The sequence below is a fragment of the Choloepus didactylus genome, chromosome 4, assembly GCF_015220235.1.
Source record: "Choloepus didactylus isolate mChoDid1 chromosome 4, mChoDid1.pri, whole genome shotgun sequence".
NCBI classification, from domain to species: Eukaryota; Metazoa; Chordata; class Mammalia; order Pilosa; family Megalonychidae; genus Choloepus; species Choloepus didactylus.
The window spans coordinates 141,611,931-141,635,298 of NC_051310.1; the positions used below are offsets into that span (position 1 = coordinate 141,611,931).

Sequence of the window (23,368 nt, forward strand, 5' to 3'; positions counted from 1 at the left end):
ATTTCCAGTTGGGCTCTCTACCATTGAATACACATTCATTCTTTTACTTGTTCCATTTCCCTCCAAGATTTCTCCAATACACTCGCAACCCAACCCTCATTTTCTTTTTTTCCCAACCTTTTTCCTTGATGGAGAATAATAGCTGAGAAACTAGATTATAATGCAAAAATAATCAATAAATTGGGGAAGGGGTTGCAGGGAAGAGGAAAGAGAGAGAGCTCTTGATGACCAGCATTGGCTACTTGCAAGAAATGCTTTGATAAGGTACACAGACCTCTAGAAAGCTCTCTTCTCACTCTAAGCATGATCTTGGCTTTTATTTTCACTGAGAACATGAGGCAATGAGAAATGAAGCCCCACAATTTCTATGGTTCCACCTATAAACTTACTTGGCATCTGCACCATTCTTTCTTTCTCCCAGATTCTGAGGAAGGTCACAGTGTTCTCAGTTCCAGTCCCTATGTCCCCTCTGGGCTTTTGGTCTCTCTGTTAGTTCCTCTCTTTTGTATGTTCCATCTGTCCCTCTACACTGGCTCCTCCCCTCAGCCCATAAATTTCATCCATCCCCAAACTCCCCTCCCTCAATCCTGCACCATCTACCCCATCTTGTTCTTCATATTCAAACTTCTACACTTGCTGTCTCCACATCCTCACCTTCTATCAATTCCTCCTGACACTGCAATGTCAATAAAACTGCCGCCTCCCTCCCACACACTCTCAATCTGAATAGTTCTTTTTTTTATCTTCATTTTACTGAGATATATTCACATACCACGCAGTCATACAAAACAAATCATACATTTGATTGTTCACGGTACCATTACATAGTTGTACATTCATCACCTAAATCAATCCCTGACAACTTCATTAGCACACACACAAAAATAACAAGAATAATAATTAAAGTGAAAAAGAGCAATTGAAGTAAAAAAGAACACTGGGTACCTTTGTCTGTTTGTTTGTTTGTTTCCTTCCCCTATTTTTCTACTCATCCATCCATAAACTAGACAAAGTGGAGTGGGGGCCTTATGGCTTTCCCAATCCCATTGTCACCCCTCATAAGCTACATTTTTATACAATTGTCTTCGAGATTCATGGGTTCTGGGTTGTAGTTTGATAGTTTCAGGTATCCACCACCAGCCACCCCAATTCTCCAGAACCTAAAAAGGGTTGTCTAAAGTGTGCATAAGAGTGCCCACCAGAGTGACCTCTCGGCTCCTTCTGGAATCTCTCTGCCACTGAAGCTTATTTCATTTCCTTTCACACCCCCCCCTTTGGCCAAGAAGATGTTCTCCGTCCCACGATGCCAGGTCTACATTCCTCCCCGGGAGTCATATTCCACGTTGCCAGGGAGATTCACTCCCCTGGGTGTCAGATCCCACGTAGGGGGGAGGGCAGTGATTTCACCTTTCAAGTTGGCTTAGCTAGAGAGAGAGGGCCACATCTGAGCAACAAAGAGGCATTCGGGAGGAGGCTCTTAGGCACAATTATAGGGAGGCCTAGCCTCTCCTTTGAAGCAACCGTCTTCCCAAGGGTAAAACCTATGGTAGAGGGCTCAACTTTGGTGGGTGGCACATTCATCCACTCTGTCTCACTGGCCAGAAACTTGTGAGTTTCCTGGGTCCCTTGATCTCCTGCATCTAATTAACCCCCAAGTACCATCTTCACCTCTCCATTTCTCCTGTCCCCATTCAGGTCGTCACCAGCTTCCTTTTGGACATGTGAAATGCTCTATCATTAACTGGTCTCTTCACTTGCTAACCTATCAATCTTCTCCTCCCCAAACCTTGCCCTTCCATACTCCTGCCAGGACCTATTATGATATGGGTCTTTAATATTTCACTCATATTACAAATGTGTCCACATATTATAAGTAACAGGGAATAATTAATCCACAGTGGTTCTGTTTAAATTTCTACCTCTAAAGTTATTTTTGCAACCAGGGGGAGACTTAGATGATAATGGAGAAAAGGATAAAAGCAAACTGGTTTAAAATGATATGCTAGACTTATTAACATAAATTATCCAGAAGCACCTCTACATCTGCTAAAAGTCATTTTAGTCTAGGCTACCATTTTGTTCTTTAGTGTACAGCATAAGAATGCTTAGTTTTAAGGTATTTAGGAATATTAATACCTCCATCATGATTGGCAAATACAAAAACAGTGAGAGTGTTAAGAGTGCTATTAAGAAAAGTTATATAATTAGTATTGAAGGAAAAGTAGAGAGAAATTTTAAAGTGAAAGTGGCAAGAAAATGATAAATGTGGTACATGCCAGATGGGACAGACTGTTTGACAGTAGGAACAATTCTGAAGAATTACAAAGCAAATCACATAGAATTTGAAAATAATAAAGAAGCAAAATCCAATGTCATCAATATGTATTATTTTCACTCAAAAGTTAACTTTACATAGATGTGTATAAGTTGGCTGCTCACACTGTCTACTTTGGATTCATCAACAACTGGGTTTCAAGTAACCTTTTGGAACATAACCCGTTCCTAACTGAACTCCAGTAGAAATAGCTCTTCTGATACACACAAATGGTATTTAGAAGCAATGATGCTGTGGTTTCATCTCCAATGGTCTATTCTAGGATTGTGGAAGGTTCATGGGCGTTTGCAATACAACTAGGAACAGCAGCCATGTTATCAGTTTTTTTCTAGTAGCTATGGTAGTATATAACCTACTGAGGAGACAGGATGTTTTAAACAAAATTGTTGAATAATATTAACTAGTCTTATAGAGAACAGAATCATAACTCAAATTTAGAAGACTACATTAGGCAAATAGGACCTTGATACCTGAAAAATGGAAGAACAGATGACAACAAAAAAGCCAAGTAGGCAAGGGGAGAGGTGGCAATTTGTCAAGTGGGTACTTGAGAACTGGGCTACCATCCAACAGACTGCTCAGCCAACAGGGCTGGCCAACGCTGCAGGTGGCTGGGATGGGATGGAGAGAGAGGATCTCACCTGAGACACAGGGGGCTAGGATAGTCTTACCTTTTTGCCTAATTCATCAAGATGTCACAAAAAACTCTAGCTCTTGATCCCTCAATTTGAAACTCAGGGTAGCTTTGTGGAAACCAAATTAATAAGAATTCCTGATATTGTTTAATTGGAGGTGAACCAGTGCATGCCCCCATGGAACCAACTAGAGAAGTGGAGAACAACGGAGGAGCACAGGTTTGCAGAGATGTGTTAAACTGCCCCCACCTCCCCGTCTCCTCCCGTCTTTTACACATTAGATGGTTCACTGGCTTTCTGGGGAGAGTGGAAGGAATTCCACGCCTGATGCGTACTCACTTGATGTAACTTCTCTGTAGGGCTGACGAGCCAGCAGTTACCATACCCTGGTTTTAGGATGGGAAAAACAAACAAGGAGATAACCTGATCTTGTTTGATAGTGGAAATACACTTCAAGTTAATAATCTGAAAAAAAGGGCAAGTCATTGGAATATGTAAAAATAATTCTCTACCACGAGCCATTCATTATAAGATTTGTTTGTTTATTTCTTCTGAAAAGCTCAAATGCCTCTTTATAAGATACAATATCCCTGGGAAGAAGGCAAGGATTGGGGAAGACTATGCTGACATGTTACAAAAGACAGCTATAAGAACACAGAACAAAACGTTTTTCAAAAAGGCAAAGACTCGTCAGCAAAAAGCTAGGCCAACCCAGGGATGAGCCTGGATCTGGCATCATGGGACTGAGAAAGCCTTCCTGACCAAAAAAGGGAAGAGAAATGAAACAAAATAAAGTTTCAGTGCGGAGAGATCTCACATGGAGTCAAGAGTCATTCTGGAGGTTATTCTTATGCGTTATATAGATATCCTTTTTTAGTTTTTAGTGTATTGGAATAGCTAGAAGGAAATACCTGAAACTGTTGAACTGTAACCCAGTAACCTTGATTCTTGAAGACAATTGTATAACTATATAGCTTACATGATGTGACTGTATGATTGTGAAAACCCTGTGACTCATATTCCCTTTATCCAGTGTATGGACAGATGAGTAGAAAATGGGAACAAAAATTAAACGAATAAGACAGGGGATGGGATGTTTTGGGTGTTCTTTTTTACTTGTATTTTTACTCTTTTTTTTTTTTTTTGAGTAATGAAAATTTTCAAAAATTGATTGTGGTAATGAATGCACAACTATATGATGGTACTGCGAACAACTGATTGTACACTGCAGATGATTGTAGGGTATGTGAATATATCTCAATGAAACTGAATTGGGGAAAAAAAAGAGAGAGAAAGCCAGCTAAAAAAAATGCTGGGCCAAGAGGCCAGACCTCTGAGTATCACGCCTTTAAGTTCTTCCTACTACAATATTAAGTTTTCTTTTCTCCTTTCTCATGTTTTAAGCAGTTGGAAACCTTTTGTTTAAACAAAATCTTACTGACTCTTGATATACCCCACAGATAAAGAAAAGCACAGTTGTGCTGGTTAAAGAGGTTACAGACCCTAAGAGTGCCCAAAACAGTTTCTCTGTTTCTTTCTTTCATCTTCCCTCCCTTCTTTCCTTCATCAAATGTTTATTAAGGACCTACTGTCTGTCAGGCAGTGTTCCAGGCACTGAGAAAAACAGACGAGGTTCCTTGTTCTCATAAACTCTACAATCTCATGAAAGGAGACAAGACAACAAAAAAGCAAACAAATGAATAAGAATTTCAGTGAATGGTAAGGGTTATAGAGAAAAATAAAACAGAGAACTGGATAATGACTGACCCAGCAGGGGAGGGCAGCAGAGAGGATTCTCTGAGGAAGTCCTGTTTGAGGGGAGACCTGAGTGATAAGGAAAGAACCATGCAAAGCCAGGCCGAGTGATCGCAGAGCCCCTGAGATGGGGGGAGCTTGGTGTGCTCAAGGAACTGAAGGATTAGTGTGGCTGCAAAGATTAGTGGTGAGGGAGATGGGAAGAGTGGTAAGAAATGAGGTGTGGAAACCATTCTTCTACTTTTGTCCCCCTGCTAGCCATTCTCCACTTGCAGCGAGGAAAAATTTTTTAAAAATATGAATTGGATGATGTCCTATTCCTGTTTAAATCCTTCAAAGACTTCTCAATATATCTCAACTCATGGTCTGGCCAACAAAGACCTCTGTGACCTGCCCCTGTCTAGCCCCTTGAACCACTCCCATGCACACTAACTCTAACCACACTGTCCTGTTTGATGAGCTTTGCACACAAGTCTGTGCCAGCCTCAGGTCTCCTGTACCAGCTGCTCTCTGGTTTGTGTGGCTGGCTCCTTCTTGTCATCCAGATCTCACATCCCACAATCTAAAACCACCCTCCTTTATCACTCAATATCCAATCCCTTGTATTTTTCCCTCCAAACATCCAATCTAAAGTAGTCAACCAGTCTTTCCTTCACATAGCCTTATTTTAATTCATAGTACTAATTTTAATGCATAACACTAATCATTATCTGATATTTTCTTGTTTACTTGGAGACGGTCTCCTCCAACTAGAATATAAGCTCCATGGGAGCTGGGTCTTTCTCAGTCTTGTTTACTGAATAGTGCCTGGTGCATGGTAAATGCTCAATAAATTTTTTTTTGAAAATGGAATACTGCTTATTTCCTCTAATTTTCCAACCCATAAAGACCAATGAACAGCAAGGAAGAAAAAGAATCGAGAGTAAACTAATACTTACTTTGGAGTATCAAGGACTTTTTTTTTTTTAAACCAAAGGCAGCATGTAAACTACATTTCAGGAAAGATTTATTCTTTTCTAGTCAGTAGACAAAAAAGTTAGTGCAAATGCACAGTTCCATGCAGGTGTGTGCAACGACTTTGGCAAACAACAGATAAGAAGGATGAAAATTATTTCTTTTCATTCTCCTTCTTGAATGCTCATGGAATGTTGTTCTATCCAAGATGCAAAAATGCCACTCTACAGGTATTATATAAAAAGCTGTTCTACCTATGTTGGGGGGAGAAAGAATTTCTTCTCCTCCTAAACTTGCTAACTTTCTTTTTAATCTCAAAAGCAAGTCTAACCTTGGACCTATTGTTTATAGTTAGTCGCAAAAATTCAGATATTTAAACAATTTTTTTCCATATGTTCGAAAAGGCTTATTCATACCAGTGATTTAATTCTATGTTTCTTATACAATAAGAATTTGCCAAACATTTCCTAGTGAAATCTCCTGACAATTTCAAACTATGTTGCCTACTGGGAGCCCATTATATTCTGGCACAGTTGCAGAAATAATTGGTAGGAGTTACAACCTTAAAAGGAACTGTTCTCAGGAACAGTATTCAAAAAATATTTAATTCACCTTAACAGCAGGTGATTAAATATTAACAGAAAAATGATTTTCTGAGCTGATTTTTAAAAAAATAGATAATTAGGAAAAGAACTAAATGCTTCCTTTTTAATAAACAAGCTATAGCCCCAAAGTTCATATAAGTCTTTAGTATAGTATCTAAAATTTTTCTTTTCATAGATGCAAAGTAAATGTTGGTTTTAAGTGCTGCTTAGGAGTCTCACAAGAGATAGTTTAAACACATAAAGAAGCTGAATTACAATGCTTACATTACTTAATAACCTACCCACTCATAAATGGGTTCTGTACTAAAATTCATTTCTGGCCTATGGGGGCCTTTTTTTCAATTCTTTAGTAGAAAATGATGTGGAAGAAGTAATATCCTTCATGTGACCTCAGGTGACAGGGAACAACCCAAGAGCCCACTTGCAAGGACAGGGAAGCCAAATATCCTTGGTAACAGTAGGGAGGGAGGCCTGACAGCAAACTGGGTCTCCTGTTTTCATGTAAAGGATATTCTTACACCAGTGCCCATTATGGACCATTCCCCAAATCTGTTGTGGAACCAAAGGAGTTACAGACGGAAACACATACAGTATGAAATTTGATTGGATGATGATTATTCAGATGGCAGAATTTTTAAAAATCACTTACAGGGTAGTTGGGTCATTAAAAGTCAGCTCAAACCATACTGTAGATAAGACTATAAAGTGTTAAAGGCTGTTATAAAGAGGTTTATCTATGGCAAATAAGCTGCAAAACTTTCATTAAAGATATTTGGAAAAGGTTAAATGAAAACGTTTTATACTGCTAACATATTAAAATATATAAGCTTTTAAAAAGTTATTACATCTACTACCTGAAATATCCCCCAAATTTCACTACAACTTGTTTTAATTCTACACCTCTCATTCTCCCAGATCAGAAATAAGGGAACTTACTTAACTCTTCCTGAAGAGTTTGTCCGATGTTTACCATTTCCTACAAAGTCAGGAGAACCTCCGTGGAGAATGGCAGCTGTTTTGTGTCCTCCTGGGTCTTTCCTAGGAGTATGATCTTGGTTTGATAAACTAGCAATTTCCAAGCGTTCCTAGAAAAAGGAAAACTTATGTTAGATATAAGTCACAGTAGATATAAGTCACTGTACAGACTGCAAATTTTATTTAAACTGAATGCTTACAAACACAATAGAGTCTAACTCAACTTTGAAAGATTTAATGTTAAAATATGTACTAGTTTAAGAAACACAGTCTGAAGTCCATGTTATGGTTTTGAGATAATGTACATTTATACGTGGAAATGCTTAGAATCTTGGAATTTGGGTAAGAAGTGAGAGAGAAGAGCAAGAGGAGGTGAACGGAAGAAGGGGGCATTCAAAGAGCAGGAGTGACCGATGGGAAGGCAGATCAGATATAAGAGAGAAATAGTAGAAACAGTAAAATCACCTTACATTTATACATGGCTTTGTGTTTTTACACAGGCAGCACACTCATACATGGGAATAAATACACGAGGCAGAAAGGACGGCACTATCAGTCCCATTTTAGGAGATGAAAATGAGTCACAGAGTGTCACATCCCAGGTCACAGAGCGAGGCAGTAAAAAGCCAAAGCCATAAGCCAGGTGTGGCTCCCTCTTATGTCAGTGCCTCCTTCTGCTACATCGCACAGCTTCCCTTAAGTTAAATTCTACAATTCTATAAAAAAAGAGTAAGTACAAATTTCTCCAAACATGTAGAACTGTTTTTTGATTGAGTTGGATTTGGGAAAGATAAAGGAAAAGGTACGTTATCCTTTTTACCACTGCCTTTAAAACCTGCTCTGCTGAATCTTTCTTCTCCATCACTAAATAAAATCTCAGGTAGATCCATATTGTTTTCATTCACTCTTAGGTATGAACAAACAGTTTTATTTTCCAAGTATTAAAAATTCCAGTCTAGGCTAATTATCAAAGCTTCAACTCTTCTCTAACCTCTTCTTTCCTTTGACTCATTTGATAAGCTACTTAGTTACACGAAGTCATCTGTAGATTACATACAACTCTAAATTTTGCTACCTATTTGGGGAATCTAAGTTTGCAATGATATTTTTGGTTTCCTACTGCTTCTTTTAAGCTTTGCTACTGATAGTAATAAGGAAGGGCAAAGTATTATCAATGGAAATAAAAACATTTTTTATTTAGTAACAAATATGGTAGTTTGAAGCTGTATGTACCACCCACCCACCCCCACCCCCGAGAAAGACATGTTCTTAAATTTAATCCTTTCCTGTGGGTGTGGACCCATTTTAAGTAGGACCTTCCCATGAGGCTTACTTCAGTTAAGGTGTGACCCACCTCATTCAGGATGGGTCTTAACCCTCTTATTGGAGTCCTTTATAAGTGGAATGAAGGGGGGCGTGAGGTGGGGTGGGAAGTGAGCCCTGGAAGCAAGAAGCTGAACTTAACGAAATCCAGAAGAGAAGGGAGCGATCAGCAGATGCTTCCATGTGCCTTGCCCTGTGGGAGAAGAGCCAAGGATCACTGGCAGCTAGTCTTCATAAAGAAAGCTTCACCTTAATTATGCCTTGATTAGAACGTTTTTCCAGACTCTAACTGTAAGTGAATAAATTCCCATTGCTTAAGCCAAACCATTCTATGGCATTGCTTTAAGCAGCCTATAAAACTAAAGCAGTAAATATTGGTAGAATTAATGATACAATACCTGCTTAGCCATTTCTTTCCTTTTCTTCTCTTCTTTTATCTCTTCTTTCCTTCTCTGAATCTCATGAAGGATTTCACGTTGCTGAAATAAATTACACTATCATCAAAAGCCCATCTCCAAAACCTATGCAACACATAAATTCTGGGACCACAGAAAATATTGTGAATTTCAATAACTCAAGTCCCTCTTTCCTAAGAGACCTGAATATACAGAATTGTAATACAAACTGCAGTTAGATAATTTTATCAGAGTTCTTATCCAACAGGCATTTCCACTTAAACAGGTTTGAAGACTGCTGGGAGAGGCATTTAATCCCCACTAGTCATGCTTCCATGTGGAGGGATTTTCACTACAGTGCTTTGACTTAGCCTCTCTACTTTGACATCTGCTTGTTTACAGAGAGCATGCTCTGTGCCTGCTTTCTGCCAGGGGGTCAGGGGCTCACTCACTGGAGGAGGGTTCCGCTGCCCTCAGTGCCTGCGTCTGGAGTGGGGGTGGCGATGGCAGAGGCACCATGCCTTTTTGCCATAAGCCTTCAGCTGCATTCTCCACCACCTTTCTCAGTATTAAGTGGTATTTTGAGCTTCATCCACTTGACTCATTTATCTATCACTTAATTAGTTCTGAATTTAGGTAGGGAAAAAGAGTGTTCTGTTTATTGGCCCCCTACAAGTCCAGATTGTAATTATAAAAACTATTAAGAGAATCACTAAAAACTGTAACAATAATACTATAAAGTATAAAAACATATCCCAAATTTTTAGATAGTTAGAGCAGTATACCAAAACAAGACTGTTGGTTAAACATTCACTACCTTCTAAGTAAAAATATGCCTTCCTAAAAACAATGACATAAGGAATCATTATAAGGAACCTTAAATGCTAAATGATAACCAGGATTTACAATTAAATAGGAGATAGGCAGTAACAGAAAGAATGGGACTAACAAAGAGACAGGGTTAATTAACATAAGGAGAGGATAACAAAATGAAGGGGGAAAGAAAAATAAACCAGGCATAAGAACTTAAGAAAAGCAGGGGGAAGAACAAAAATCCTAGAAATATCTGTAAGAAATAATTACATCTATATGAAGAAAATTAGAAATCCTCACAAAGAGATAAAAATAAATGGAGAAACATTTCTGAGTGGGAAGTTTAATATTGTCAAGATATCAATTCTTCCCAAATGAAAATGTAAGTTTAGAACAATTTCAATTAAAATCCCAAAGGGTTTATTTTGTTTTGATTTTGAGAAAGCAATTCTACAGTTCACCTGTAAAAATAAATGGGTGAGAATGGCTGAGAAATATACATATATATAAATAATAACAATAACAATAATAATAATAATAATAATAAGAAGAAGAAGAAGAATAGAAAGGGGAGGGACAAAGAAAAGCTTGACTACCCAGATTTTAAATACTTCAGAGTTTGATAGAGACTCAAGAAAAAGAGACACATTGAGCAGAATATGTGTGTGTGTGTGTGTGTGTGTGTGTGTGTGTGTGTGTGTGTGGTTAAAAGATGCTTTAAGGAAAGTATTACTAATCACTTAAGAAAGAATAATTATTTAATAAATGGTATTAAGATGTCTGGGAAAAAAATAAATTTAGATCCTTTTTTTTACAACCTGCACCAAAATAAGTTTCTAGATAAGTTGATTAACTAAAGGACCTAGTAGAAAAAAATTAAGTTGAAATCTAGGAGGAAATTTAGATATATATATATTACCTTTGGATAAAGGACTTTAAAAAAAACAACAGCAATGAAAGAAGCCCTAAACAAAAATTAGCTGTGGTAAAAATTAAATCCTGCACATGGAAAAAAATCATAGAAAAACACAAAGTAGAAAAATATTCCTAAAAATAAACAGGATTTTATATCTTTACACAAATAGATTGAAGAAAAAATACAAATTGTTAGTGAACATTAAAAAAGTTCCATCCCTGGCTTTTGCTATCCATTTGGGCATGGAGATATTTGTCTCACAAAGGGAAGAAGAAAACAGCCTCCAAAACTCAGGGAGTTCCCAGACAGCTTAACAAGTGCAGGACGGCCACAGGAAGCCTGGTTTGTTTGTTTGTTTGTTTATTTTTAGATCTGGACTAAGGGTTCTAAGTGGCAGCACTGATCATTGAGAGGGCAATAACCACTCAATTATTTTCCAGTTACTCTTAGGACCTCTTCTCATTCTAATCCATATTTCTTGAATCAAATCTGAGCAAAACTTAAAGGAAGACGAGCCTAGGGTCAGGCAGAGAGAGAACAAAAACCCACAACAGGTTGTAGTCTCAGGCTGGCGGCAGCGTCTCACCTCCTGCTCCTCTTTCTGCTTGGCCTCCAGCAGCCTCCGCTGCTCCTCCTGAGCCCTCCTTTCCAGCATTTCTTCATGGAAAGACTTGGGAGGGGGCTTGTTGTGCTCGCTGAGAAATGACTGTACGTGGTAAGCCAGTTCAAATATCATCACCTAAACGTGTAGACCAAAATCAACCACAATCGATCACACAATGGGAAGACAGGGCTCATAGGAGAACGACTACAGAAAAAACAAGCAGGCAATCAGAGACCACTTACAATAGTGATATTCATTTTTATATGACACATTCTGAATTAGGTATGAGATGCACTCATGGCAGGAGAAAGCTTTTAAATGTCTCATCTCATTGTGATGCTATCAAGACAAATCACTAACCAGACAAATAAAATGTTACTTTTCTTTTGTAGACCTATTCAATTCATTGGCATTTTCTGTGTAATAAATCCAACACAATAGTTTTCTCTACAAGTCTGATGAAATATTTAAATCTGGATGAAAATAAGAACTACCTCCCACCCGAGAAAACCTGTCTACATAATGACAGTTGTAGAGAGAATAAACATTGCCAACATCAGAGCTTTCATCTATCCCCACAGAACACTGAAAATATTGTTAGTGTATATAGGCAAATCTCAAAGCCTTCACCACCTCCTGTTAGTAATGGACTAGCTGGAGGCTGATCAATATTTAGAATGTATTTCAATTCCGTCTAGGGGAGTATTCATAGATAGTACCAGAAGGAAAAAGGCCCCCCCCTCTTAAGACATTCTTGATGTGAATATAGGAAGCCACTCTCCTCTACCCCATAAATCGTACCTGGAACCATGGATCATGCCTGGGTTAGTAAAGCAATAGAACAAGAATTCCAGAGACTTCACACTGACTCAAAGTTCCCCTCCAAGAGTGCCAAGCTCTTTACGCAGATGAGGAACCCCACACTGACATTTCTTTTTCAAATATAATAAAACAATTTAAAAATTCTTATTTCAATTACATGTTTAAAACAGTTTCAACAGGGACTCAGGGTGGTATACAATAATAGCACTCATGTACACAAAAATCCAGAAGTTAGTGAACTTGATGTTCTACCTTTCTCTCAGGGGGTCAAACACAAAGAAACCACAGCTATTGTTGGGGGAAGTTAACATTATATTTCATTACACCAGAAGCTTTGGTATTTACTGAATATACTTCAATTTACAGTTGAGAAACACTCAGTCTAGAGTCTAAGAGGCAAGATCGTCTAAGAACAACTCTTCTAAGGAGAGCTGGGAAAAGTAGGCACTTTCTATTATGTCAAAGAGAAACCACTTTTAAACCAAAAAGGAGCCAGGAGTCAAGTGGTGGCGGGTTTTTCCTTTACAAATTTATTTAATTTACTAGCTTTTCTGTACAAATAAACCTGACAAAATACATGAGATTGGATGAAAATGAGAACTCACCTCCCACTTCCTCCACATCTACATGGTTCATTTCTTTGTTTCCCTCAGGCCTCTGCTCCAATACTACCAATTTATACATAAAACAGCCCCTTTACCATCATTCTATAAACCCCTTACTTTGATTTTTCTTCATAGACTTTTCTCCCCCTGACTTGTTGGAAAGCTATTTGCTGGCTTTCTGTGTTTCCCTCAGGACATGGCTTGAACGGTTTTGTTCACTGCATGAATTAAGGAAAGAATAAATGGATTTGACTTTACTAATTTTAAAAAAAGTTAAGTCTAAGGAGTACACCTAGGTTTACTTTTATATAACTGAAAAATGCAGTTGCTATAGAGATTAAAAATATTTCAGAGGCAAGAAGTGCTTACAAATAAATTATTTTTGAGTACCTATATCCAGTCAAATAATTAAATGACTCCTTATTTTAAAAGTTGGTTTCTCAGTGAATGTATTACCTCAACAAATCCCTAAGCCACACTTTAATATCTAATTATACGCTATCTGACCTGAAAATAAATCTACTTCCCTAGAAATTATGCATATTTTAGACTTCCACTAGTTCAGACTTAACAGAAACATTTTTAGACAAACAACAACAGTGAGTTGCATGATGCATACCCATGTTTAATGCCCTTTCAAATTTCATTACATGCTGATACCTCTGTTGATACTAGTATGTCAAACAACAGTTTATATCCCTTTAAATCAAGATGTGCTTCCTTTGCAAATGGCAGCTATAGTGCTACTGACAGGAAAGGCATGGAAGTCTCACAAGGCATTGGGAACACAACAAATATTAAAAATCACAAATTGGGACTCCCACTTCCAGGAAGATGAAGTCAATGTACTTTTTCCTATTCTTCCTACTGAGTGCAACTAAAAACCCTGGACATTAAATATGTATAAGACAAACATAAGAAGATCCTGAAGGGTGGAGAGAAGAAGGCAGACCAGAGAGGGATCTTGGGACCCAAGAGTTACCTAGGTTTACATTTTGCCTCATATATTCCAGACTGGGAGCTTAAGAAACCAGCAACCTGGGAAAAGGTACAAGCAAATAAATAAACAAAATCTGTCCAGAAAAGCCTGCTCGCTCTAGTCAAAGACCAGGAGAGGAGAAGCCTAGCAAGACAGAAAACTTTTAGACAACAACCATTTTATTCCAGATAAGCATCACACAAAAACTCATGGCCCTGATCCCACTCTGCTAGCAGAGGCCAAGTGGAGAGCTTAGACTTCCATCCTACGCAGGCGGTAACAAGCCAGCTCCCAGCACCCGCCTACCCCCCACCCTCTGCCACCAGAGTGGTGTCAGAGAAGGCCAAGAAGGAGGCAGGACTTTCACCCCCACCAGGCAGAAACTGCTCCCCTCTCCCAAGGTGTCAGTGGAGATGACAAGGGGAGCCTGGGCTCCGACCTCCACCTGGCAGTAACAAGGCATCCCTCCCCTCCCCACTGGGTAGTGTCAGAGCATGCCACTGCTCACCACTGCTTGGAGGTAAAAAAGCCACCAACCCTCCTGGGGTTCAGTGGAGGTCAGGGTGGGAGCAGTAACGAGGCACCTCCACCCCCTGAGTCAGAGAAGTATCACTGAAGGCCTAGTGGGAAGCTGAAACTCCCATCCCTGTCCAGTGGTAAACCCGGAGCCTCACCCGTCCCCTCAAGTGTCAATGGAGGCTGAGTGGAGAACCTGGACTTTAACCCCACCTTGCAGTAATGAGGTGGTGCACCCCCTTCCTCTGACAGAGTGGTCTCATGGGAAGCCAGTTAAAGCAGAAGATATAAATAGGATCCAGAGTGTCATAACATAATCCCCAAAATGTGTAGGTTTTAATAAAAGAAGTCACTCATCATACCATGAACAAGGAGATTTCAAACTGAATGAGAAAAGACAATCAATAGATGGCAACAACAAGATGAAAGAGATGTTATAATTATTTGACAAAGATTTTAAAGCAGGCATCAAGAAAATGTTTTAATGAGCTATTACAAACACATTTAAAACAAATGAAAAAAGAAAATCTTAGCAAAAACCTGGAAAGTCTCAGCAAAGGAACAGATGATATATTGAAGAACCAAATGAAAGTTTAACAAATGAAAAATAAAATAACTGAAATAAAAAACTATGTGGTAGCAATTACATGAAACTTTGAATAGGAAGTGAGATACAGTAGGTTAGTGTAAGTTAAAGTGAAATAGTGACACATCCCGAAGTAATTTGGGCAGAGAATAAAAAAATATATTTTCAGCCCCCCCCCACGCCCCCCACAACCCTGAGGAGCTGGGGGAAGGTGCAGAAGTGTTGGACTTCCTCACTTGGACTGGTGTCGATGTTGTCACAAACATTGGGACTGGCGGTTTGATGTGCCGAGCCCTCGATCGTGGGACTTGCCCTTATGAAGCTCGTTACTGCAAAGGAGAGGGTAAACTTGCATATAATTGTGCCTAAGAGTCTCCCCCTGAGTGCCTCTTTGATGCTCAGATGTGGCCCTCTCTCTCTCTAACTAAGCCACCTCAGCAGGTGAACTCACTGCCCTACCCCCTACATGGGACCTGACTCCCAGGGGTGTAAATCTCCCTGGCAGCACAGGATATGATTCCCAGGGATGAATCTGAACCTGGCATCGTGGGATTGAGAATATCTTCTTGCCCAAAAGGGGGATGCAAAATGAGACGAAATAGTTTCGGTGGCTGAGAGATTTCAAATGGAGTCGAGAGGTCACTCTGGTGAACATTCTTATGCACTTAAACTTTGTCAAATAATTAAAACTTAGGTTTTAATGTATTCGAATAGCTAGAAGTAAATATCTGAAACTACCAAACTCCAACCCAGTAGTATGGAACCCTGAAGATGATACTATAATAATGTAGATTACAAGGGATGACAGTGTGATTGTGAAAACCTTGTGGATCACACTCCCTTTATCTGGTGTATGGATGGATGAGTAGAAAAATGGGGATAAAAACTAAATGACAAATAGGGTGGGACGGGGGGAATGGTTTGGGGGTTCTTTTTTTACTTTTATTTTTTATTCTTATTCTGATTCTTTCTGATGTAAGGAAAATGTTCAGAAATAGATTGTGGTGATGAATGCATAACTACATGATCGTACTGTGAACAGTTGATTGTATACCATGGATGACTGTATGGTATGTGAATATATCTCAATAAAACTGAATTTAAAACAAGCAAACAAACAAACAAAAAACTATGTGGTATGAAATTACAAATATGGGGTTTGGAAACCACATAGCTGATAAGGGTTTGATATCCAGAAAATATAAAGAAATCCTACAATACAACAATAAAAAGACAAATAACTCAATTACAAAATGGGCAAAAGACATGAATAGACATTTTTCCAATGGCTAAAAGGCACATGAAAAGATGCTTGTCTTCACTAGCTATTAGGGAAATGCAAATAAAAACCACAAAGAGATATCATTTCTACACCTCTCAGAGTGGCCACTATTAAAACAAATGGGAAACTACAAGTGCTGGAGAGGATGTGGAGAAATAGAAACACTTTTTCACTGCTGTTAGGGATGTAAAATGGTACAGACTTTGTGGGAGACAGTTTGGGGGTTCCTCAGAAGGCTAAGTATAGAGTTGTTCTACAATCTAGGAATCCTGCTACTCGGTGTTCTAGTTTGCTAATGCTGCCGGAATGCAAAACACCAGAAATGGATTGGCTTTTATAAAAGGGGGTTTATTTGGTTACACAGTTACAGTCGTAAGGCCATAAAGTGTCCAAGGTAATGCATCAACAATCGGGTACCTTCACTGGAAGATGGCCAATGGCGTCCAGAAAACCTCTGTTAGCTGGGACGGCACGTGGCTCGCATCTGCTCCAAGTTCTGGTTTCAAAATGGCTTTCTCCCAGGACATTCCTCTCTAGGCTTCAGCTCCTCTTCAAAAATGTCACTCTTAGTTACTCTTGGGGAGTTTGTCCTCTCTTAGCTTCTCTGGAGCAAGAGTCTGCTTTCAACGGCCGTCTTCAAACTGTCTCTCATCTGCAGCTGCTCTCTCAACTTCTGTGTGTTCTTCAAAGTGTCCCTCTTGGCTGTAGCTCCTCTTCAAAATGTCACTCTCAGCTGCACTGAGTTCCTTCTGTTTGCCAGCTCATTTACGTGGCCCCCAGTGATTTAATTTAGGCCCACCCTGAATGGGTGGTGTAACACCTCCATGGGAATTATCCAATCAGAGTCATCACTCACAGTTGGGTGGGGCGCATCTCCATGGAATCACTCAAAGAATTACAATCTAATCAACACTATTACCTCTGCCCACACAAGATTACATCAAAGATAATGGAGTTTTGGGGGACATAATACATTCAAACCGGCACACTCAGTACATACCCAGAAGATCTGAAAGCAGGGACATGAACAGACACTTGCGTACCAATGTTACAGTGGCATCATTCACAACTGCTGAAAGATGGAAACAATCCAAGTGTCCATCAACCAATGAATGGATAAACAAAATGTGGTATATACATATGATGGAATATTATTCAGCAGTGAGAACAGATGAAGTCCTGAAGCATGTAACAACATGGATGAACCTTTGAGGATATAATGTTGAGTGAAATAAGTCAGGTACAAAAGGACAAATATTGTATGATCTCACTAATATGAACTAATATTATTATATGAACTCATAGATATAGAATCTAGAATATAGGTTATCAGGAGATAGAACAAGGTTAGAGATTGGGGAGTGGCTGCTTAAAATGTGCAGAATTTTTTAATGAGGTTGAATTTAAATGAGGGGAAATGGATAGAGGTAATGGTAGCACCTTACTGTGAGTATACTTAACAGTGCTGAACTGATAGGGGAAGTTTAGAGTCATATGTCACCAGAAGGAAAGCCAGAGGTTAATACATGGGAATGTATAATTCAGTAAATCTTATAGTGGATGATGACTGCGATTAACAGTATAAATATAAAATATTTCCTCTATGAACTAGAACAAATGTATGAAACTATTACAGAGAATTAATAATAGAGTAGTATATGGGGAAAAACACAGCTACTGTAAACTATTGACTGTAGTTAATAGTAATACCTTAATATTCTTTCATCAACATTAACAAATATACTGCACCAATGCTAGGGATCAATGATGGGGAAGATAAGAGGTACAGGATGTTTTGGGTGTTCTCTCCTCCTTCTCCTCCTCCTCCTCCTTCTTCTCCTTTTTTTTTTTTTTTTCCCCTTCTTGGAGTAATGAGAATGTTCTAGAATTGATCATGGTGATGAATGCACAACTATGTGATGATACTGTGAGCCACTAACTGTATACTTTGGATGGACTATATGGTATGTGAATATATCTCAATAAAATTGCATTAAAGAAAGAAAGAAAAAAGAAACCTATTGGTTGGGCTCAACAGCAGAATGGAGAGAACAGGAAGAAGTACACCTTAATATAGAGAAGTAGAAATTACACAATCTAAAAAACCAAAAGAAAATAGGCTGGGAAAACAAAAACAAAAACAAAAAAATAGAGCCTCAGGAACTTGTGGGACTGTAACAAAAGATCTATTATTCTTGTCTTTGGAATCCCAGAAAGAGAGGTAAAAAAGAGTGGGGCTAAAAAGTATTCCAAGAAATGACAGCTGAAAACATCCTGAATTTGATATGACATAAACCTATACATTCAAGAAGCCAAGTGAAACCCAGTTGATAAACCCAAATAAATTTCCACCAAGACACATCATAGTCAAACATCTGAAAACTGAAGACAAAGGAAAAATCTTGTAAGTAGCAAGAAAGCAATGACACCTTTTCTACAGGGGAAAAAAACAATTCAAAGGACAGCAGATTTCTCATCAGAAACCATGTAGGCTAGAAGGAAGTGGCATAAAATTTTTCAAGTGATGAAAGTAAAGAGCTGTCAACTCAGAATTGTATACCCAGTGAAAATATTCCATGGGAATGAAGAAGATATCAAAGCATTCTCAGAAAAACGAAAACTAAGGGAATTTCTTACCATTAGACCTACTCCAAAAGAATGGTTGAAGGAAATTCTATAAAGAGAAAGGAAATGATAAAATAAGGAAACTTGGAATATCAGAAAGGAAGGAAGGAAGAGGGAAAGAAAGAACATAGCAAGCAAAAAATATGGGTAACTACAATAGATTTTCTGTCTCCTTTTGAGTTTTCTAAATTATGCTTATACGGCTCTACCTCTGGGTTCCCTGTACTATTTCACTGATCTATGCGCCTATCCCTCAGCCAATATTACAGTCTTGATTACCACAGCTATTCAAAGTCTTGAAATTGTGTATGCTGATACCTCCCACTTTATTTTTCTTTTCAACTAGATGGTTTCCAGTTTTTATTTTAAGTCACATGTTTTTTTGTACTGGTTTCTAGAATATATAAAGAACTCTCAAGACTCAACAATATGAAAGCAAACAATCCAATTAGAAATGGCAAAGGCATGAAGTGACATTTTGCTGAACAGAATATACAAATGACAACACACGAGAACATGTTAAGCATTATTAGCCATTAGGAAAATGCAAATTAAAAACGAAATGATGTCCTGGAGGTTACTCCTACGTAAGCTTCAGCTAGATATGCCAAATGACCACAATATGATAAGCCCAAGTCAACAGTAGTACCGAAAACTTAAAGAATACCCAGGTCTTTATCTGAGACTCTATAGAAGTTTCACTCACTAAAGTTTATTCTTCAGAAACTTAAATCCTTCAGAGAGCTCTTATGCCAGCTAAGTCCCCAAACCTAGAGGCAATAGCTTCTTCAAGAACATCAACTAGATGTGTCCCCTTTGCTCATAAAGTCAACACCCCTTTTCAACATGAACAGGTTAGGGCGGTCACTGCCTATACATCCCTGAAGAGTGGGAAAGTGATTAAACTAGAGGAAGGGGTAGCAACAGACAAGATGGAATTTAACAAAGGATAATGGATACTGAATCTTTATATTATTTTCTCTTTATTAGTTGCTAGGGTATTAGTTGCTAGAAGAAAAGGATTGAAATAGAAGGAAAGAATGGTGGAACTGTAACACATAGTATCCTTTGAAATTTGTTCTATAGCTACTTGTTAAATTGTAACTTGAACGCTATCACCTTTTTGTATATATGTTATATTTCACAATAAGGAAATAACTGAAACTACGGTACTGTAACACATAACAACTTTGGAAATTTCCTATATTATCTACTTGTTAAATCATACTTTGAAAGATACTACCTTTTTTGTATACATTTATATTTCATAATAAGGAAATAACTGAAACTGTGGAACTGTAACCGATAATATTCTTTGAAATTTGCTCTCTAACTACTTGTTAAATTGCACTTGGAAAGTTATCACTTCTATGTACATATGTTATACTTTACAATAAAAAATATAAAAAAATTAAAATGAGATATCACTACACTTGTATTAAAATAGCTAAAATTTTTAAAGAATCTGAAAATGCCATTAAAAAAACAATTCCATTTACAATGGAATCAAAAGAATAAAATTCTTAGGAATAAATGTAATAAAATAAATTCAAAATATATACTCTAAAAACCATAAAACATTGTTAAAAAATTAAAGGAGATCTAAATAACCTATAAAACATCATGTTCATGGATCAGAGGTCTTATCATTAAGATGGCAATACTCTCCAAAATGACCTACAGATTCAAGACAATCCCTATATAAGAATTACAGCTGACTTCTTTGTAGAAATTAATAAGCTGATTCTAAAATTCATATGGAATTGGAAGGAACCCTGAATAGCCAAACAATCTTGAAACAGAACAAATAGGAGATTCACACTTCTTAATTTCAAAACTTACTACAAAGCAAAGGTAATCAAGCAGTGTGGTACATGCGCAAAGATGGGTCAACGGAATAGAACTGAGAGTTGAGAAAAACACCCACACATCTGTGATCAACTGATTTTCAACAAGATTATCCAATGGGGAAAGAATATTATTTTTTTTTTTTTTTTTTTTTTTAATTTTTTTTTTTTTTTAAATTCAGTTTTATTGAAATACATTCACACATCATACAATCATCCATGATATGCAATCCACTGTCCACAGTATGATAACATAGTTATGCGTTCATCACCACAATCTATCTCTGAACATTTTCCTTACATCAGAAAGAAGCAGAACAAGAATAAAAAATAAAAGTGAAAAAAAAACACCCAAATCATCCCCCCATCCCACCCCATTTGTCCTTTAGTTTTTATCCCCATTCCTCCACTCATCCATACACTAGATAAAGGGGGTGTGATCCACAAGGTCTTCAAAATCACACTGTCACCCCTTGTAATCTACATTATTATATAATTGTCTTCAGGAGTCCAGGCTGCTGGGTTGGAGTTTGGTAGTGTCAGGTATTTACTTCTAGCTATTCCAATACATTAAAGCCTAAGAGGTGTTATCTATATAGTGCATAAGAATGTCCACCAGAGTGACCTCTCGACTCCATTTGGAATCTCTCAGCCACTGAAACCATTTTGTCTCATTTTGCATCCCCCTTTTGGTCAAGAAGATACTCTCAGTCCCACGATGCCGGGTCTACATTCATCCCCGGGAGTCATACTCTGCGTTGCCAGGGAGATTTACACCCCTGGGAGTTGGGTCCCACGTAGGGGGGAGGGCAGCGAGTAAAGAATAGTCTTTTTAACAAATCATACTGAATAGCCACATGTACAAGAATGAAATTGGACTCTCACAGAATATACAAAAATTAAATCAAAATGGGTCAAAGATCTAAATATAAGAAACAAAATTATAAAACTCTTAGAAGAAAGCAAAGGCAATATCTTCAGGACCTCGTATTAGGCAATGAATTCATAGACTTTATATTGAAAGCATGAGCAATAGAAGAAAAAAAACAGATAAATTGGATTTCATCAAAATTTAAAACTTTTGTGCATCAAAGGATATTATCAAAAAAAGTAAAAAGACAACCAACAGAATGGGAGAAAATATTTGGAAGATATTTATCTGTTAAGGGTTTAATATCTAGAATATATTAACTCCTCCAACTCAACAACAAAAAGACAAACAACCCAATTTAAAAATGGCAAAGGATTTAATAGACTTTCTCCAAAGAAGATATACTTATGGCCAATAAGCACATGAAAAGATGCTCAACATAATTAGCCATTAGGGAAATGCAAATCAAAACCACAATGATAAAACTTCACACCAACTAATTGGCTATTACTAAAAATAAAACAAAACAAAACAAAAAAAAAACCAGAAAATAACAAGTACTGGTGAGGATACAGAGAAATAGGAGCCTTAGCACATTGTGAGAATGTAAAATGGTAATAGCAACTGTGGAAGACAATTTGGTGGTTCTTCAAAAAGCTAAACATAGAACTGTCATATAATGTGGGAATCCCACTTCTAGGTATATATCCCAAAGAACTAAGAATAGATACTTGGACAGATATTTATACATCAATGTTCATAGCAGCATTATTCACAATAGTGAAGAGGTGGAAGCATACCAAGCATACATCAACAGATGAATGGATAAACAAAATGTAGATATAACAGATAAACAGAATGGAATATTCTTCAGCCTAAAAAAGGAATGAAATTCTGATATGTGATATTTCATGGATGAACCTTGAAGACATTATGTTGGATGACAAAAGCCAGACACAAAGGGACAGAAATTGTATGATTCCACCTGAATGAAATAGCTAGAATACCTGAATGCATAGAGATAGAAAGTAGAGCACAAGTTACTGGGGCAGGGGTGAAAGGGAATGAGGAGTTAATGCATAACGAGTACACAGTTTCTCTTTGGGGCGTTGAAAACGTTCTTGTAATGGATGGTGGTGAGGTAGCACAAAACTATGGAAGTGATTAATCCCACCAATTGCATGCTTGGGAGTGGTTGAGATGGGAAAGTTTATGTTGTAAATATGTTTCCATAATAAAAAAAAAAGGGGGGGATAAAGAGACAATGAAAATTAAATGCAATATATGATCCTGGAGTGGATCAAATAATGGAGGAGAAAATACCCAAAAGGACATCATTAGGACACACAAAGAAACTGGAATGTAGACTGTAAGCTTTATATTAATGTTAAATTTCTTGAACTTGTAACTGTACTTAAGTGGTTACATTAGTGAATATCCCTGTACTTAGGAAAGTGTACACAGAAATATAAGTGTTCAAGGAGCATTGTATATATAACTTACTGCCAAATGTTTAGAAAATATGTAGGTAGGTGGGTGGATGGATGGCTGGATGGATAGATAAAATGATATGGCAAATGTAGCAAATGAGCATCTGAGTGGGGGAATGCTGGAGTTCTCGGTCTGGTTTTTCTATCATTTTTGCAACTGTCTTGTAGGCTTGAAATTATTTTCAAATAAAAATTTAAAAAAAGAAAAGAAAGAAATGAGCCATCAAAAGCCACAACAGACATGGAGGAACCTTAAATGCATATTCCTAAGTGAATGAACCCAGTCTGAAAGGCTACATACTGTAGGATTATAGCTATAAGACATTCTGGAAAAGGCAAAACTATATTCAGCAAAATGATGTGTAGTTGCCTGGGATTTGGGGAGAAGGATGAGCAGGCAAATTACAGGGGATTCTTGGAACCCAGAGAACTGTA

General features: G+C 37.8%; 1 protein-coding gene across 6 annotated transcripts in view; it reads right to left on the bottom strand.

Annotated features, from left to right (window-relative positions):
* EIF2AK4 (eukaryotic translation initiation factor 2 alpha kinase 4) overlaps positions 1 to 23,368 on the bottom strand; it is a 112,188-nt gene that overhangs the window by 70,937 nt on the left and 17,883 nt on the right. For 4 of the 6 annotated variants that reach the window (XM_037834325.1, XM_037834328.1, XM_037834326.1 and 1 more), the window contains 3 exons: positions 11,293 to 11,445; positions 8,981 to 9,061; positions 7,221 to 7,369 (listed from right to left, as the gene is read on the bottom strand). In XM_037834325.1, the coding sequence (XP_037690253.1) occupies positions 7,221 to 7,369; positions 8,981 to 9,061; positions 11,293 to 11,445 (383 nt within the window). Of the gene's footprint in view, positions 1 to 7,220; positions 7,370 to 8,613; positions 8,826 to 8,980; positions 9,062 to 11,292; positions 11,446 to 23,368 lie in introns of those variants that run through there. The other 2 variants (XM_037834330.1, XM_037834329.1) reach the window with 2 other exon arrangements.